This window comes from Belonocnema kinseyi, chromosome 8 (genome assembly GCF_010883055.1).
Source record: "Belonocnema kinseyi isolate 2016_QV_RU_SX_M_011 chromosome 8, B_treatae_v1, whole genome shotgun sequence".
NCBI lineage: Eukaryota > Metazoa > Arthropoda > Insecta > Hymenoptera > Cynipidae > Belonocnema > Belonocnema kinseyi.
The window spans coordinates 18,157,529-18,177,084 of NC_046664.1; the positions used below are offsets into that span (position 1 = coordinate 18,157,529).

General features: G+C 27.2%; 1 protein-coding gene and 1 pseudogene across 1 annotated transcript in view; one reads left to right on the forward strand and one right to left on the reverse strand.

Moving 5' to 3' along the window:
* The window catches only part of LOC117177692 (eukaryotic translation initiation factor 1A, X-chromosomal), an 18,379-nt gene extending 3,526 nt beyond the window's left edge, over positions 1-14,853 (forward strand). Inside the window, exons 3-5 of the mRNA XM_033368549.1 lie at positions 7,936-8,172; positions 8,269-8,369; positions 14,182-14,853. Of these exons, the coding sequence (XP_033224440.1) occupies positions 7,936-8,172; positions 8,269-8,369; positions 14,182-14,187 (344 nt within the window). The 3' untranslated portion in view covers positions 14,188-14,853. The remainder of the gene's footprint in view (positions 1-7,935; positions 8,173-8,268; positions 8,370-14,181) is intronic.
* A 1,059-nt stretch (positions 14,854-15,912) lies between these two features.
* On the reverse strand, positions 15,913-18,083 carry LOC117178401 (annotated as a pseudogene).
* Between the last annotated feature and the right edge of the window lie 1,473 nt (positions 18,084-19,556).

Genomic DNA, 19,556 nt, shown 5'->3' on the forward strand with positions numbered 1-19,556 from the left:
CCAGAAATACTTTAAAGCTGTTTCCCAATTCCCACCTTCTAACACTGAATTTGGGAAATCAAATTTGTTTTTCTCCTTTTCTAAATTTTTCTCTTCCTGTTTGGCCTGCTCTGTATTTGGTGCATTTATTGTATCCTGTATCGTTGATTCTGTCCCTCTTTTTTCCGAAGCTTTGAATATCTCATCTATCTTTTTGTTATTTTGAGCTTCTCTTACTAGTTTTTCTTCTTTTGGTGGTCTCCCTCTACCCCGTTTTTTCGTCTCGTCTGTCTTATCTAGGTTATTTTCAGTTGTTTCAGTTTTGTCAGTCTTGTCTCTATCGATATCGATATTTTTATTAAACTTCGCGCCATCTGCTGCTGTTACACCTAACTTCGTGACCAGTTCCTTGTTTCCCTCGTTTTCTGCCATTTTAATACTTTTTCGACCTAACCTACAAATTTTAACCCCTTACGTATATCGCCAATAATAAAATACAAATACCTTTTTAAACGTCACTTTTTAATCTCACTTATCAGCCTACTTTTATTGCACTTAATAATCACCACTCACACCAAATAATATCATACAATAACCGTAATTCTTTATAAATACTTCCGTCGATATGGACACACATTCGCACACTTCCACTCCACCTAACCAAGTCCTACCATTAGTTAAATTCTGACCACTTTTTTTTTATTTTTGAACGAACGTTCAAAAAAAAAAATTTTAATTACAACCAGGGAAATTAATTTTCAATCAGAAAGATTCATTGTTGATTGAGAGAATTAATTTTCAACTGAAAAAGAAAGAAGAAAAAAAATATAAAGGTTCAAGCAGAAAAATGAATTTTTACTAAAAATTACTAAAAGTTACTCAAATTCTAAGGTAATTAATAATGAATTTAAAAAAAAAGATCAATCAACAAAATAGTTCAATTTTTGAATAGTTCATTTTTCATCAAAGTAGATGAATTTTCAACCAAAAATGGAATAGTTTAATTTTATGTTAAAAAATTGAATTATTAACCAAAAAAATTATTTTGCAAAAAAGGATAAATTTGCAATATCACTTAAATTCTCAAATAAAAAAACAGAACAAAGAAATGAATGTTCAGCAAAAAAACGTTGATTTTCAACAAAAAAATGAATTTTCAATTAAAAATTAATTTAATAAAAAATAACACATTTTTTAAAAGGATAAAAAAAAAGAGTTCAGTTTTCGAATAGGTAAATTTTCATAAAAATAGTTAAATCTACAACAGAATAAATTAATTTTCAACCATGAAGATTAATTTTCTACGAAAAAAAATGCCAACAAAGTAAATGAATTTTGAACCTAATTTTAAATAAAAAATTAAGAGTTTGTCCTTTTTTCTGCAAGTCAATTTGTTTACTGAGTCAACTAAGACTGTCTATCCGGTGACTCTTTTCTATATTGCTTTGCAAATTTACAAGAACTTTTAAATATTTAAATAATTTTAATAAAAAAATTAAGAGTTTGCCTTTTTTCTACAAGTCAATTTGTTTACGGAGTTAACTAACAATGTCTATTTTTTATTCTTTTGCTTTGCAAATTTACAAACAATATTAATTATCTGAAGAATTTTACTTTAAAAATTTTAAGTTTGGCCTTTATTCTACGAATCAGTTTGATTTTGAACTAAACTAATAATGTCTATCCGATGACTTTTTTCTATGTTACTTTGTAAATTCACAAGAAATTTTAGTTAAAAAATTAAGAGTTCGGCCTTTTTTCTACAAGTCAATTTGTTTACGGAGTCGACTAAGAATGTCTATCCGGTGACTCTTTTCTATATTACTTTGCAAATTCATGAGAACTATTAGTTATTTAAACAATTTTATTTTAAAAATTAAGAGTTTGACGTTTATCATACAAGTTAATTTCTTTTCAAAATCAATAAGGAATGCCCATTCGATGGCTCTTTTCTATGTTGCTTTGTAAATTTACAAAAACTAATAATTATTAAAAGAATTTCAATTGAAAAATTAAGAGTTTGTTTTTCTTTCTACGAGTAGGCTTCACTTTTTGCCACAATTATCTAAAAATATCTATTCGATGATTTTTTTTCTCTGATGTTTTGACAATCTACAACTATTAATTATTTAAAAAATGTTTATCAACATATTTATAGCTTGGCTATTTATCAAGGAAGTGGCATAATTTGTTTACGGAATGAACTAAGAATGTCTTTCGATGATCCTTTTCCACGTTACTTTGTAAATTTATAATAATTATTAATCATTCAAACAATTTTCATAAACATATTGAGAGTTGGGTATTATTCAAATTTGTTTTGGAAGTTAACTAAGCTTGTCTTTGTGATGCCTCTTTTCTAGGTTATTTGTTAAATTTACCAGAATTATTAATTATTAATTATTGAAAGAAGTTTCATAAAACGTTTAGAACAAACCCCGGTCTTTCGTCGTATATGGTACCCATGCGAAGTCGTGTATAAATAGAAGTTATTAAAGTAAAAATGATTATCGTGGTATTTTCTTGAACCTTATTTCCAAATAGAATAATTACAATGAAAGTAGTGGGTCGCGCGCGTAAGAGCTTCTAGTTTTGTTGAAAATTCATGTATTCCTGTTGAAAAATCGTCTTTTTTTGGCAGAAAATTAATTTTTTAAATTGAAAATTAAACTTTAGTTTTTGCGAAAATATTGTATTATTATTATCATTATCTTGTTACATAATTTGACCAAGCTTTATAAATTCAACCTGGAATTGCCTAGGCATTTTTTTTCAGGATTTAAATAGACAAAGATTTTAGGAAATTTAAAAAGATTCCAAAGAATTATTAATTACTTTAACTGAGTCCTTTTAAATTCTTTAGGATTCTTTTGAATATTTTAAATTTAACTGATAAAATGATTAATGGATTTGGAATATGTTAAGGTATTTTGTTAGTTTCTTGGAAATTTCAAGAGCTTGAAAAATTGCAAAGAATTTCAAAAGATTTTCAAGGGTTTTAATAATTTTAACGGATTTTTAAAATTATTTTTAATTTATTTTAATTCGTTTGTAGTTATTAGTCACTGTTTGGTTAGAAATTAGTAGGGTTTTAAAAATATGAAGAGATTTTCATATATTCTTCAATTCATTGGTATTTGCCCTGAATTTGTATTAATGTATCTCGAATTCTTTTGAATCCTTCTACATTCACACTATTTTACTCAATTCAATAGGTTTTTAAAAAGGCTTGATTTTATTCATCTTGAAGTCTTCAAAAATCTCTTTCGAATTCTCTTTAATTTTTCGAAACTTATTTCAAACTCACTCAATTTAATTAATTTCTTTCATATTTTTGATTTTTTTTCTTCAATTTACTCCATTGCTTTTTAAATTCAGCTTGATTTTTTTATGAATTTCATCAAATAATTGTTTCCCTTCTAAATTTATCCAAATTTCACTTAAATCAATGGAATTATTTTGGATTTTAAACATTATTTCCGATTCATTTGAATTATTTTTTGATTATAAATTAGTAGGGCTTTGAAGATTTGAAGAGATTTGAAATTATTTGTTTGAATTTACCCTGAATTCTTGTTAATTTTGGCTAAATGCTTTCAAATTCTTTGGAATTCTTTAAAAAAATTTTAATTTCATTTAAAGCTGATAAGATTTCAAAGAAAGTTGTCGAGTCTGATTTTTAATTTAGCTTTTCAATTTTTTTATAAATAATTAAATATGGCGGAAAAAAGACCATTTTTTTTATTTGACGTTGCCGGTGCTTGACAATAATAGGAAATGAACTGTACAATCTTCAAAATTATATAATTTTAAAGAAATTTGAGCTAGAAAGATTTAACAATGCAAAATTAAAGTTGTTCAACTAAACACTTTTTAAATTCGAAATTCAATTATTATCATTTTCAATAGTTTAGACATCCTTGGAAAGCTTTAAAATTTTATTTCAAAATCTTGAGAAATCTAGAAGTTGTTTCAAATTTGTTCAAATTTTAAATAATTTTTTCATAATTTCTAAATACCTGTCAAAATTAATTGAAATTTTTCTAAACATTATATGAAATCCTGCAAATTTTATAAAATGTCCTTTAAATTTGCCTATATAAATAACAATTGAACATTCATTATTTGTAGACGAAATTTGAGTAATTTGAAGAGATATGTAGAAGTTTTGAAAAAATTCCAAATTAATTTAAAACTTGAAATAAAAGCCTAATTAAAAACGAAATCTAGATTTTCGCAGATTTTAAACAAAAAAATTAGAAGCTTTTCAAGAACTGTGAAAGGCTTCAAAAGAATAAAAACATTTTCTTAAGATTCGTAGGAAAATTAGAACATAATTTTTCATTTTGAAAAACTATTTTAAGCAAATAATTAAAAAGGTTTTAAAAGATTTACAAAATTTTCAAAAATGATTTTGGAAGACTTTAAGGAAACTTTTTAAAATTTTCATGATAATTTTGAATGTTTTCAAAATTTCTAAATATCTCTTAGAATTACTCACATTTTTTCTACAAATGTTTATTTGTAAATTATTTTTCAAACATATTCTATCACATTCTATCTCAAACAATTCGGTTTAAAATTGTTTAATATTCAATAATTAGTCTTCTCCTTAATTCAAAATTTTGAAATTGATTTGGTTAAAAATAGAATATTTTAGACTAACACAATATTTTTTAATTTAGAGTGTCAAATTAAAACCGTTTAGTTTTTAACGTTACAATCAGAAATTTCTTAATTTTTTAACTGATTTAAAATCGTTTTGTCAAATCGTTTTTTTTGTCCACTTTTTAGTACTTAATGTACAGATCATTATAAAATTTATTTATTTCGTCATATTTATTTATTAAATAAAAATCATTTTTATCAACAATTTTCAACTTAAAACGCTTTTAATTTTTAAATATTCAAGTCTTCAAAACAGCATTTTAAAATTGTCTAAATTAAAAATGTAAGCTTAAAAATAAAAATATAAAATGGGAAAATGTTTTAAGTAAAAGAAAATTTGGATAATTCCCGTTAAAAAAATGGTTTCAATGTCATTTCCCAGTTTCCGGACCCAGCGGCTACCCTGTTGACTTTGCAATTAAAAAAAAAATCAGCCAAAACAGAATAAAAATAAAATTCCAGAATTTTGCTCCTTGTCGAATATTTTTCGAGAATTATTCTTATTCTGGATAAATTCCAGTTCCAACTATAACTCTGTAAGAAATTGGAAGTTCCATGATCAAATTAAAACTAAAATTATTTTTAATAGTTTAAAAATCCTTAAAAAAAACTTTTTTTTTTATTTCTGCCAAATAAATTGTTTTTTAAATCTTCCATTATAAAACCAATTTTTAAAATTATTTTTTAAAAATAATTAATAATTTTAAATTGAAGGATTTCCATTGTATAATTTCTAAATCGAAAGCCTGCGAAATAAACAATTTACTTTTTTCTTAACTCCCAAAATGGAACTGTTGAAAGATTTTTAATTCGAAAATGTTTTATTCAAATGCTCAATAATTTAAAAGTATAATATGGAAGGTGCTAAATTTTTTCAATATAAAAAGAAGCATGAATCTACTTTATTATTTTCAATGCTCTAAATTAAAAAATTAATGAACAGGGTGGCCGCTGGACCGGGAAACCGGAAATTTTATGAGACCTGGAAATGACCGTGAATTTATTTTCTGACCGGAAGTTTTACAAATGTTTAGAAAAAAAATCCGTCCAACTTAGATTTTAACCATTTTTCAAAATAATTAGTTAAATTGTGATCTTCAATTATGAAAGCATTAAGTTTAGAATGCATATTTGAATCAAAAGAATTTCAAAATGCAGTTTGAAAGGCTTAAACATTTCAAAATTAGAACTGTTTAAAATTGAAGATTTTTGATAACAAACCTTTTTATTTGATCAACTGTGAATATGAATTAAATTATGATTTTTAAATTTGAATCGCACCCCAAAATTTAAAAAATAAGTAATAATTTATTGTAAAAAACGATTCGGCATCAGTTCACAATTTCAGAACTTCCCGATTTTATCGTTAAAAATTAAACTGTTCCAGTTGGAAAGTCTTAAAAATGTTAACGCCTTATTGAAGCTTTATAAACTATTTTTAATTTTCAAATAACGTTTAAATAATATATTTGTGATTAAAAGCTTTTATTAAATTTGAGTCTAAAATATTCCTTTTTTAAACAAGGTAATTTTTAATTTTTCAATTAAAAAAAGAAAAGTTACTTAATATTTAGAACTATCTGACTGTACATTTGAAATCAGTAATTATAATTAAAATATTCAAAACGTTAACAAAATTTAATTTGTAAGTCAACTTTTTAAACTTTGATGTATAAATAATAATGAAACACCTTTATTCTTGGAAAAAATCGAGTATGTTATAAAGAAATATTTAGAAGTTTTGAAAAAATTCAAAATTAATTAAAAATTTTTAATGATTTCAAATCATTTAAACGAAGTGTCTACGTGTACCAATAAAGCCCGGCTATTATTACCAAAATTTCGGGGCAAATATTCCACGGCCTAATTTTAAACCAAATATAGATTTTGGCAGCTTTCGAACATGAAATTTAGAAGCTTTTGAATAATAACATTTTTTAAGATTGCTAGGAAAATCGAAAATGATTTTGTTTAATTATTTGAAATTCGAATAATTTCAAAAGATATTTAGAAGTTGTGAAAAACTTTTAATAATATTTTTTAATTTAAAAAATTCGGAACAACATGTAGATGTTTCAAGATCTTGAAATAGAATTTCGAAGCATTTTAAGGATTTTCAAACTATTTAAAATAAAAATAATTTAACATAATTTAAACAGAGATTTTTCAATCTTTTACAAATTTATAGTTGGAACAAGAATTTATTCAGAATAATAATCGGGAATTTCAAATTTTAACAAATTCTGAATTGAAACTGGTATTTATCCAAAAGAATTATAATTCTTCTTGGAACAGGGAATTCTGTGCTGGAACAAGGAATTTTACAAAAATTCTAATTCTTTTTGGAAACGGAAAATTTTCGAAAAGTATTAAAATTCCGGATTTGAAGAAGGAATTTTCAATTTTTCACAAATTCTGAGTTGGAACTGGAATTTATCCAGGAGAATAATAATTCTCGATGGAAAGTTGAATTTTTCCAACAAAATTATTGTTCAGTGTTAAAACGAGATATTTTCGAAAAAAATTAAATTGTGAATTGGAACAGGGAATTTTTCCAAAAATTTCTGATTTTTACAATTAGTTGAAATGGAAAATTTTCGAAAACAAGTAAAATTCCGCATTTAAATAGGGAATTTTTAGTTTTTAACCAATTCTGAGCTGGAATTAGAATTTAAAATTGCTTAAAATGGTATAATTTTTAATCTTTTTAAATTCAGTGATTGATTCTTTAATTTAGACCATTGAAAAGTGTAGTAGCTTACATATTATACCTGCAAATTATTGAGCATTTGAATACAAAATTGTTGAATGAAACAAATTTTAAACTTCAATTTTCGAAGTTTAAAATTCAAGAGTTGACCCTGAACAATTTTTGCAAACCGGGAAATGACCGGGCACTTTTTTCTTTGACAAAAACGGCCACCCTGAATGAACTATAAAATTTCCAAAATTATATAATTTTAAGGAAATTTAAGGTAGAAAGATTAAAAATTGAACAATTAAAATTGTTCAACTGAACACTTTTTAAATTAAAAACTCAATTATTTTTATTTTAAACAATTTGAACATTCTTGAAAAGCTTGAAAATTTAATTTCAAAATCTTGAGAAATCTAGAAGTTGTTTTAAAATTGTTCAAATTAAAAATTATTTCTGAATTTTGTTCATAACTCCTAAATATAAAAATTCCTTGACTATCGAAATAAAATCTGTGCTCTTGTGAACCATTTTTTGTACGAAAATAAAAAGAAAAGAAATCTAAAAAATCCAAATTTGATGACCAATTACAGAATATGCTCAAGTAACCAAAATGCTGGGCAACGGTCGACTCGAAGCAATGTGCTTTGACGGGACAAAAAGACTTTGTCACATTCGAGGGAAACTTCGGAAAAAAGTCTGGATTAATCAAGGTGACATTATACTGATTGGTTTGCGTGACTATCAAGACGCAAAGGCAGATGTTATTCTCAAATACACAGCCGACGAAGCTCGTAATCTGAAAACGTATGGAGAATTCCCCGAAACTGGTAAGATTTTTTTTTTTTTTATTTTCCTGCACCTTTTTTTTTAATATTTAACTATTTCGATCTTCGAAAATTCGTTTTTTTTCTCTCTCTTTTAAGTACGTATCAACGACACAGTTACATTCGTGGAGGATGGATTCGACGAAGATATTGAGTTCGGCGACGAAATTAGCGATGATGATGAAGAGGATGTCGATAACGTAAGTTTTATTTCAACTTTTTTTTTTTTAATTTAAATTATCAACAGGGCTGCCACAGAATCACTTTCTTTTTAAAGAAAAGACCACGTTTGTCACTTTAATCAGGGTTTTTTAATGGATTAAAAAACATTTTCGAATTAAAAAACTTTTAAATTTCAAATTTAAAAGTTCAAAATTTAACAGTTCCATTTTGGAAGTTAAAAAAAAAAGTAAATTGTTTATTTCGCAGGCCTTCGATTTAGAAATTATTCAATGGAAATCCTTCAATTTAAAATTAATAATTATTTTTAAAACATGATAAAAAAATTTTTATTTGGCAGAAATAAAAAAAAAATCTTAAGGATTTTTAAACTATTAAAAATAATTTTACTTTTAATTTGAGCATGGAACTTCCAATTTCTTACAGAGTTATAGTTGGAACTGGAATTTATCCAGAACAAGAATAATTCTCGAAAAATTTTCGACAAGGAGCAAAACTCTGGAATTTTGTTTTTATTCTGTTTTGGCCGATTTTTTTTTTTTAATTGCAAAGTCAACAGGGTAGTCGCTGGACCCGGAAACTGTGAAATAACAGTGATTTTTTTTTTACCGAGAATTTTTCTAATTTTCTTTTACTTAAAACAGTTTCCATATTATATTTTTATTTTTAAGCTTGCTGTTTTAATTTAAACAATTAAAAAATGCTGTTTGAAATAATTGAAAATTAAAACATTAAAAGAGTTTGAAGTTGAAAATTGGTGATAAAAACTATTTTTATTTAATAATTAAATATAACGAAAAAAAAAATACATTTTTTAATGTACTAAAAAGTGAACAAAAAATTATTTGACAAAACGATTTTAAATCAGTTAACAAATTAAGAAATTTCTGATTGTAATGTTAAAAATTGAACGGTTTCAATTTGACAGTCTAAATTTACAATATTTTTTCAGTTTAAAATATTCCATTTTTAACCAAATCAATCAATTTTTTCTTTAATTTTCTCAGATTTGCAGGATTTTCTGAAAATTTAGAAAAAATTCAATTAATTTTGAAATAAAATTTTGAAGCTTTCTAAGGATGTTTAAACTATTTATAATGAAAATAATGGAATTTTTTATTTAAAAAGTGTTTAGTTGAAAATTTTTAATTTTTTATGTTTCTAGCTTAAAATTCCTTAAAATTATATAATTTAAAAAATTTTAAAGTGCATTGATTAATTTTTTTTTTTAATTTAGAGCATTAAAAATAATAGATTTCTGTTTTATTTTATATTGAAAAATTTTAGTACCTTCTATTTTATACTTGTAAATTATTGAGAATTTGAATACAACGTTTTCGAATTAAAAAACTTTTAAATTTCAATTTTGAAAGTTCAAAATTCAACAGTTCCACTTTGAGTGCTTTCATTTACAGCTTAGTTTTTATTACCTCAAATGGAATTTGTTTATCTTTTAAGTGTGTTCATCTCTTTTGTTGCAAATTTCACTATTTTTTTTCTGTTATTGGAAATTAATTTTTTACCTGAAAATGTAACTTTCATTTTTGAAATTAAAAAAAAGTAAATTGTTTAATTTGAAGGCCTTCGATTTAGAAATTAGACAATTGAATTCTTTTTTATTATTAAATTGTGCAAAATCGTTCAATAGTTTGTTTTTAAATTTCATAAGCCTTTAATTTAAAATTATTAATTATTGTTAAAAAAAATCTTAAACATAATACAAAAAAATTGGTTTTGTAATGGAAGATTTAAAAAAAATTTCAATTCTTTAATTTAGTAGAAATAGAAAAATGACGTTTCAAGGATTTTTAAGCTATTAAAAATAATTTTACTTTTAATTTTAACAGGGAATTTTCAATTTTGAACTAATTCTGAGTCGAAACTGGTATTTATCCAAAAGAATAAAAAATTTTCTTGGAAATGGGAATTTTAAAATTTTTAAATAAATTTCGAGCTGGAACAGTGGATTTTTTAAAAGAATGAATTCTAATTCTAAATTGAAACGGAATATTTTCGAAAAATAAAATAAAATTATGGATTGGAACAGGGAATTTTACAGAAAAAATCTAATTCTTAGGTAAAATGGAAAATTTTAGAGAAGTATTAAAACTTCGGATTTGAACAAGGAATTTTCCATTTTTAATCAATTTTGGTTTGGAATTTATTCAGAAGAATAACAATGAAGAATAAAATGAAGAATTTTCTTAAAGAATTAAAATTTCGGATTTGAACAGGGAATCTTTCATTTTTATCCTTTTGACTTTTTTCAATTCACTTACATTTTTTTAATTTTACTTTAATTTACTTAATTTAAGGGATTTTTTTATTAAACTTTTTGAAAAAATTGGTCTTTTAACAAATTTAAAGAGATTTTAAGGGATTTAAAATATTGTTTGCAATTTTTTAGAATTCGCTCTGAATTCTTTTTAATTTATGCTTAATTCTTCTAAATTCTTCTTAATTCTTCCAAATTCACGCCATTTGACTCAAATAAATTAATTTTAAAAAATTGTGTTTGTTAAATTCATCTTGAAGTCTGGTAAATTTAAATTCGTAGGCATTTCATCAAATTCTTTGGTGCGCTCTTATAATTTTTCTGAACTCATTTAAAACTTACTGAATTCATAAAATTTTGTCATATTTTTTAATTGTTTTTAATTTACTTGATTGCTTTTTAAATTTAGCTTGATTTTTTTATGAACTTCATCGAATTTTTCTTTTGCCTTAAATTCTTCTTAATTCATTCACATTTGACTGGAATGAATGGATTTTTTTATATTTTATTTCTTATTTTTCCCAACTAATTTAAATTATTTTGAATTTTTTTCAATCATTAATCACTTTTTTGTTTAGAAATTTGTAGGATTTTGAAAAGATTTGAAGTGATTTGAATTTTTTTTAATTCACCCGGAATTCTTATTAATTTACCCTGAATTCTTTTAAATTCTCTAGAATTCTCTTGATTTTTTTAGTTCATTAACATCTTCTAAATGTACTCAATTTCAGGTAATTTAATGGATTTTTTCTTTCAATTTTTTTTAACCTCGCCTTGAATTCTTAGGCATTTCATAAAATTTCTTTGAATTCCCTTGAATTTTTCTAAACTCTTTTCGAAGTTATTGAATTCTAAGAAGTTTCTTTATATTTTAAAATTGTTTTTAATTCGTTTTAATGTTTTTAAATTCACCTCGATTTTTTATGAATTTCATCGAATTCTTCTCGTTTCCCTTAGATTCTTATAAATTCATTGGAATATTACGGAATCAATTTTTTTAGATGAAAAATCTACTATTATATTTTTGGTTGAGAATTCAGCTATTCTGGGTCAAAATTGTATTATTTGCTAGAAAATAAAATCATTTTATTAAAAATTTGTCTTTTTGAATAGAAAATTCATTTCTTGTTTAAATTAAATTGTCTTCTAAAAAATTCGCCTTTTTGACATGGAAATTGAATTGCAAACTTGAAAATACAACAATTTTCCCAATTTCGTTGAAGATTCTTCATTTTAATTGAAAACTCATTTTTTTTAAAATAATTTTTCAAATTAAAAATTACCTTTTATACTGAAAACTTACCGTTACACTAAAAATGTAATTGTTTCATTTTTGATTGAAAATTTCTCTTTTTTTTTTAGCAGAAACTTAAACTATTTTGGTAAAAATGTATGTATTTGTTGAATCGTATGTCAAATAAATTTTCAATTTTAGTTAAAATAATTTTTTTGGGTTGAAGATTCATCATTTTTGTTGAAAACGTAACTGGTTTTTCTTTTTTTTTTTTAAATTAATGGTTTTAACTGAAAATTGAACTACTATATTATTGTTTGAATATTTATTTATACTTTTCGGTAGAAAATTCATCTATCTGGTTGAAAATTCATGTATTTTATCAAAAATGTCGTTTTTGTAAATAGGAAATTATTCCTCTTGGTGGAAAATTACATTTTTGTGGTAAATTCTTCTTTTCAGGATTAAAGGTCAAAGGTTTTCGAAAAATTTAAATTACATTTTACACTGAAAATTTAAATATTTCCTGTTTGATTGGAAACTAATATTTTTTTGTAGAAACGTCAACCAATTGGTAAAAAATGAATGTATTTTGTTAAAAATTCGTTGCTTTTGAAAGAAAATTTTCCTTCACGGATGAAAATGAATATTTTTGTTTAAAAATTGATCCATTTTATTGAAAATTTATCACTTTTGGTAGAAATTTAATTTCTAAAGATTTTAAGGAATTTTCTATTAATTTAAATAATTTGAAGGGATTTCAAAATTGTTGAAATATTTTAAGATACAAAATTTCCTATAATTTAGGAAGATATGGATATTTTAAAAGATTTTACAGTATTTTATAAGATTTCAATGATTTTAAGAGATTTTAAAACTCTCAATGTATTTCAATTTTTAACTGATTTCATAAGAAGTGAGGGGTTTTTTTAGGGTTTCAAAGATTTGAAGAGCTTTTCAAATATTCTTTGCAATTTTATTTGGAATTCTTCCAGAATTCTTTTGAATTCTTTTAAATTCTTTTGAATTCTTCTAAATTCATTCAATTTTGCTCATTTCAATGGAGTTTTAAACCTTGTTTTCCTAATCTCCAGCTTGGTTTTTTAAATGAATTTTATCGAGTTCTTCTCATTTCCCTTAATTTATTCAAATTCACTCAAATTTTACAGAAATAAATAGATTTTTTCGATTTGTTGAGACAATTTTTTTAATTCATTCAAATTCTTTTGAATAGATTTTTATGTCATTAGCAACACTTTTTTTTAATTTACCCTGAATTCTTTAAAGTTCTTTTGAATTTTTTTAATTCACTTTAATTCTTCTAAATTTACTTAATTCTACTCCAATCAATGGAATTATTTTTTTATTTATGGATATTTAAAAAATGTTTTCAATTCACTTGATTGCTTTTTAAATGCAGCTTGATTGTTTTCATGAATTTCATCGAATTTTTCTCGTTTCCCTTAAATTCCTCTAAATTGACTCAAATGTTACTGACATAAATGGATTAAAAATAAATCCAATTCATTGAAATTCTTTTGAATTTTTGATCGTCATTAGTCACTTTTTTAGTTAGAAATTACTAGGCTTTGAATGATTTGAAGTGATATCCTTTTTTTTTTAATTTACCCTCAATTCTTTTGAATTCTCTGGAATTTTTTTTATTCACTTTTATTCTTCTAAATTCTACTTATTTCAATAGATTAAACATTTTTTCCTAAGTTTCTATTCAATTCATCCTGAAGTCTTTTAACCTCGTCTTGAATTTTTTTTTCACATTTTTACATTTTTTTAAATTTGTTTGAACTTCTTCCATTTATCTTGAATTTTCATGAATTTCATCGAATTCTTCTCGCATGCCTTAAATTCCTCTAAATTCATTCCAATTTCACGGAAAATAGATTTTTTTTTAAATAGTCCAGCCCATTTGAATTCTTTGAGCGCTAAAAAAGTACCCTAAGTAATTTTAAAAAGAATTATTAAAAGATTGTCACATTAATTGAAATGTGCAAATTCAAATAATTAAAAAAAATTAAATACTTTTTTCGTCGAGAATTTATCTTTTTTGGCTGAGAATTGTACTAATTAGTTGAAAGTCTAACTACTTTGTTAAAAATCTTTTTTTTTTAAGATACATAATTTTAGTTGAAAATTGTATCTTTTTCATTAATTTTTAAAAATTAAAATCATGTTTTTTTAGTAGAAAATTAATTTTCTTGGTTGAATGTTTTTTCTTGACTATTCTCAAATACATTGGTCTGTAGGCAGCCCTAGTTACGAATGACAAAACACGCAATGTGACACTTAATTTCGATTTTTACAGATCTGATCTAACGTCACAACAATTGATAGGACCTAAAAATCGAATAAATCTATCTGTCGTTTGCTGATGCAAACGGCGGATCGCATTATTCTATTACTTTCAACGATTATTTATCTCCTTGTATCTAAAATAAATTGTCACATTTTTTCGGCCAATATTCTGTTCTTGTTCGCATAAAAGCATTTGATTTCAGATATTTTAACACTGTTCAATTGTTGTTAAAACTTTGAAAAATATTGTATGCAATATCTGTAAATTTTTTAAAGTATACAGTCTCTGAATTCCACGTTTAGAACGTGTGATAGGGTTATAGCCAATTAATAATTCAAGTTAGCCTCGCGAAAGAGGACATATTGATGTTTGTGAAATTAGTTATAGAATTTCTGTTACGAGCATCAAAGCTAGAACTATGTTCTTTTTGTGCATTTCGAGAAACTTTATAGGTCAGTTTTAAGATATTATTTGTTAGGATTATAATATCTGCAATATAAAATGAATATTACAGTGTGTGTTGGAAGTGGATTGCTTCACATTACTGGCATTTAGCTTCAATTATATAAAAAAAAAAACGAAATATTCCATTCTTCTGAAATGTAAAATGCATCGCTATCTGTATAGTAGAATTTTCTCCCTAGAATTTCATTAAATACATTTTTTTTAACAACTCAAATAGTCTGGGTGTCAACATTATTTCCGGGAATCATCAATTGTGAACATATTGATGCCACATGAAGTTAACGCTGATGTCAAGTTTTATATTACTTTTGTTTTTTGTATTTCGTATTTTACCTTTAAAAATAAAGGTAGTTACATCTTAGAAATTTGATTATTTAATGTATTTTTTCAAGTATATTGTAATATGTAGCTCCCTTCTTCGCCCTTTTATTAAAAATTTTTCCCGCATTTGTTGAAAATGTGGTTGTTTTTGGAAAAGTTAAAATTAATGAACTAACAGAACCGCTAATTTCTGATTGTTGGCAAGAATGATCACAACCAATCGCAAGCCACCGGACGCCTGATCCATCAGTATAGGCTCTCTGATAGGTCGAGAGTTTCACTAGAGTTCTCGCGACCAATCAGGAGTCACCGGGTGCAACAAAGTCGTCTGATTAGTTGAGCTTTTAGGTTAGTTGGCCTAGTACGCAATTTTGTCATGATTCTGAAGAAAATTAAAAAAAATGTTTGTAAATAATTTCAAAAGTGCCTCCAAAGATTCGGAATTTGTACCTGCAGACATTCAACAGGAGGCTGAAGATTCTAGTTTTCGCACGCTGCTACTTTTTCTTTAGATACAATATGCAAAAGTGAGTCACATCTGAAAAAGCGAATAATGAAGTGATCTACAGAACAGGTAAGTTTTTTGGGTCTTTATAGGAGTTACAAAAAATATTGTATGATACAAAAGATATTTCACGATACGCGTGCGGGCTGGTGATTCCTACTTTCGACACTTGTATCATAATGTACTATTTTGCACAATTCTACTTGGTTAAGATTATGTTTTTAAATTTCCTCTTGAAAAATATGATTAAAGTTTTGTATTAGAAGAAAAAGAATCACGCGAAAAATAGTTTTTGAATTTTGAAAGAGATCTATTCATTTTTTTCCTTGGCTCAAAATATTTGTGCAACACACGAGATAATTGAATTCTGCAGAGTTTTGGTTGAATAAGATATTTTAATAACCTTAGGGAGAAAACTCCCTATTTATACTACATCATAATTATTTTAATTAAGAAATAGGTAGACAATCGTTAAAAAATATACTGATAGGATCGAACATATTTCTACGTTTCTTAATGTGATTTCGATCACAGCCATAACCCTAGAAAATCCAATTTATTAAAAATTATAATTAAATCGAGTAACATAACGTTTTTAATATAAAAGCAACCGTTACATTTTCAAACATCCTCGTGAAAACATTAGCCATTTCTTTTCCAGTCTATTGTACCATGTTGTGTAAGTGTCCCTTATTTCTTAAAAGATCATAATTTTTATAATCTAACTCACCACCATAGAACCAGAATCCATTACAATGAATTTATCACAATCCATCACAGTGTTCAATCTATGAGCAATAATAAAAACCGTGCAGCTTTTAAAATTTTTTTTCTGATAGTCTTCTGAATAAGGTTATCTGTTTTAAGGTCAACATTTGCTGTAGCTTCAACAAGAACTAAAATTTTCTTATTCCTAACAAGGGCATGTGCTAAACAAAGAAGTTGACGTTAACCGACACTAAAATTTAAACCACCGTCGGATACTTTAGCTGGCAATTGAGCATCAAAACCCATAAAGGAATTCTTCAGTTCCACCTCTGCCAAGGCTTGCCACAGCTCATCATCTGAGTAATTCCCAAATGGATCAAAGTTTAGTCTTATAGTGCCAGCAAAAAGTAGAGGCCATCTATGTAAATATCACCTTTCAAGTACGCTAGACGATAAAGAGCAGCGATTATAGAACTTTTTCCTGCTCCTGTTCTACCAACGATACCTACTTTCTTCTTTGAGGATATCACAAAGTTTAGATTCTCAAGAACCAGCTCAAGTGATACCTAAGACCATTACTAAAAATAAAATCGATACACTTTCAACTGCTTTAAAGTAACTCAGATAAATCCGTTTGGAAATATTTTCAACCGTTTGATGCTCAGGAATCTCTTCTGGATCCGCATCTTTAGAGTTTCTTCTAATATAGGTCAACTGGTCTTCTTTAACGATGTACTCTGATTTTCCCTGACCATCACCAATATTATCATCTGCAACTGTTCGTGAATTTATGAAATCCAATTCTGAACTATATAAGTTAATTTCCTCAAAGGTTCTTGACTAATTTCGACTAATCCTCTATTTAAAACCAATACCCAATCCACAGTTTTCAGATACTGCAGCTGATAAGTTACTAGTATTCTTATACTTATAAACTATTTTTCTACATAGTCCCCTTGGGCTTGAATACATTTTTTATATCTGTTATCAAGTTTTGACAAACCTTGTTTATAAAAATCCGTGCCCTGTTTTTTAAAGAATAATTTAACAAAGTCTTTCACTTCATCATTTGAATTGAAGTGATGGCCAGCCAAACTTTCCTTTAACTTAGGAAAAAGAAAAAAGTCACTTGGTGTGAGATCTGGAGAGTAGGGTGGGTGATTAAAAATTTTCCATTTGAATTTTTCCAGACTGAAGTCATTTTTGTTTGTGGTCATCTGAAAGCAGGCGTGGGACCCACCTCGTCCAAACTTTACGGTGACCAAGATGATCTGTTATGATTGTGTGGATTGAAGTTCGACAAATATCGATTTCAGGAGGCATTGAGTCCAAAATCCTGTCAATTGTAAAACTCCTATCTGCCAAAATGATTTTTTCGGCTGCTGCGACTGCGTCATCTATCTGTAATGGCGGTTTTTGGCCTGCCTGCACGCTGCTCATCATGAACTTCTCCGCGTCCCTCGAGAAAATATGTACGCCACCGACGCACCATTTGCACACTCATGCATTTATCACCGTAAATATGCACTAATTCAGTGTGAATTTCGTTGCCATCAAGCCCTTTTGTAGTTAAAAAGCGAATAACTGCACGCAACTAGCAAGTGGACACGTTTTTTACAGGTAGCTCCATGGTTTCCGAGCCGGTACTGATGAAAAAATTTTTTTTGGCAGCTAAGACCGGTTCCGCTCTTATCGGTATATCCTAAATAAAAACTATGTTACGTCCCTGATCGCTAGATGGTGCTGGGGCAAAACGGCAGACTAGGGAAACTTACTTTTTGGACACCCCTCGTATATGAGCATCAAGGTATATTAGGTATACTGCCCTTGCCAGATAAATTCTTGCTTTTTGACCACCACTGAGTGTAATTCCCTTTTCACCAATAAGAGTTTTGTCTCTGAATGACAACATAGCGAAATCATCTTTCAGTTGGCAAACCTCATAATTTCTGCATACGGTTTGTCATCCATCGGAAGAACAAAGAGAATATTTTGCCTCACGGATGAAGCAAACACCCATGGTTGTTCCTGACTTATTCAATCTTTCCTGACACGTCAAATTTTCCCGTTGTGAGTGGAAGTTCCTTGAATATAACATGAAGAAAGCTACTTTTACTAGATCCAATTTGTCCAATGATTGCACAAAGGGAACCACGTTCAATTTTTAGGTTTATATTATGTAATGTATCTTTCTTATCAAGGGGTAACCATTTTGGGGAAGTTCGAACTGTTCGTATTACAGTTGCATTTGGGGTTTTGTTTATTAATAATCTGTGATCTTAAGTCTTGTGCTTCTTCATGCATCGTGATGTTAGATACTTACTGTAAGTGAAGACAAGCGTTGCAGTATTCCTCAATTCGATATAGAAAGCTGGGATCCGTGACAAAAAGCCCAAACGACAAAGCGCCCGCCTAATGAGAATCACGCTGCGTGAAAAAGGCCCGCGAATCAGAGAGCGACTCGCTTCATCGCGAGGGATGAATCATGAGCACGCCTCTACGCGGTCCTTTTTCACGGAGCGCGACTCTCATTGCGCAGGCGATTTGTCTTTTGGGCTTTTTGTCTCGGATCCGAACGCTGTAAACACGTTGAAGTTTTCTGCTGAGATGCTATTTCCAGAGAAAACGTAAAACAATACGATACAAAGAATTCAAAGGTGAGGAACATAACGACGTGTCCAAATGACAAGGTGCCATCTCGGCAGAACCAAATAAAAAGCTTCCCTACTTCAGAGGGCCGTTGGTGTACCCAATACTATTTATATGGGATTTTTAAGCTTCCGTGTTTCACCACGCGAGATGGCACCTTTTTATTTCGTCTTACTGAGATGGAACCTTGTCATTTGGACACGTCGAAAGACGGTAAGAGAGTACGCAAGGGAGCCTATCAAGCGTATTTTTCTAATTACTCTCAACTCTTTCCTTTAGTAAAAATATGTATAATGACCTAGTATTAATTAGAACAACATATGCAATAATAACTCCCATTCGAGCTTTGTAAACTAATTAAGGAAAGGGCTTTTCCCACGCGTACATTTTAATTACTCGTACTCCAACGACTATTTCATTCGTTAGTGAAAGTCTTATCTGTTTGTAAAGACACTTTTTGTGTTATATTTTGTACTTACTTTCCACAGTATACACAAGTCATACATTGTTTTTATTTCACATTCTTTTGAAAATTATATTCTATTTGGTCTCACCTTGAAAAGTGAAGAGCAAGAAAATAATACAAGTGCTTGCTTGCAAATCTAGAGACGTTCATCTGTTGATAAAGTATCAAGATAATAATACGAGGGTGGATTGATAAGTTTCCGGCCTGACCAAGAGATGGCGCCACTAGGCCTACCTTGAGGTGGCGTTCTATAGTACCATCCTTAGATAG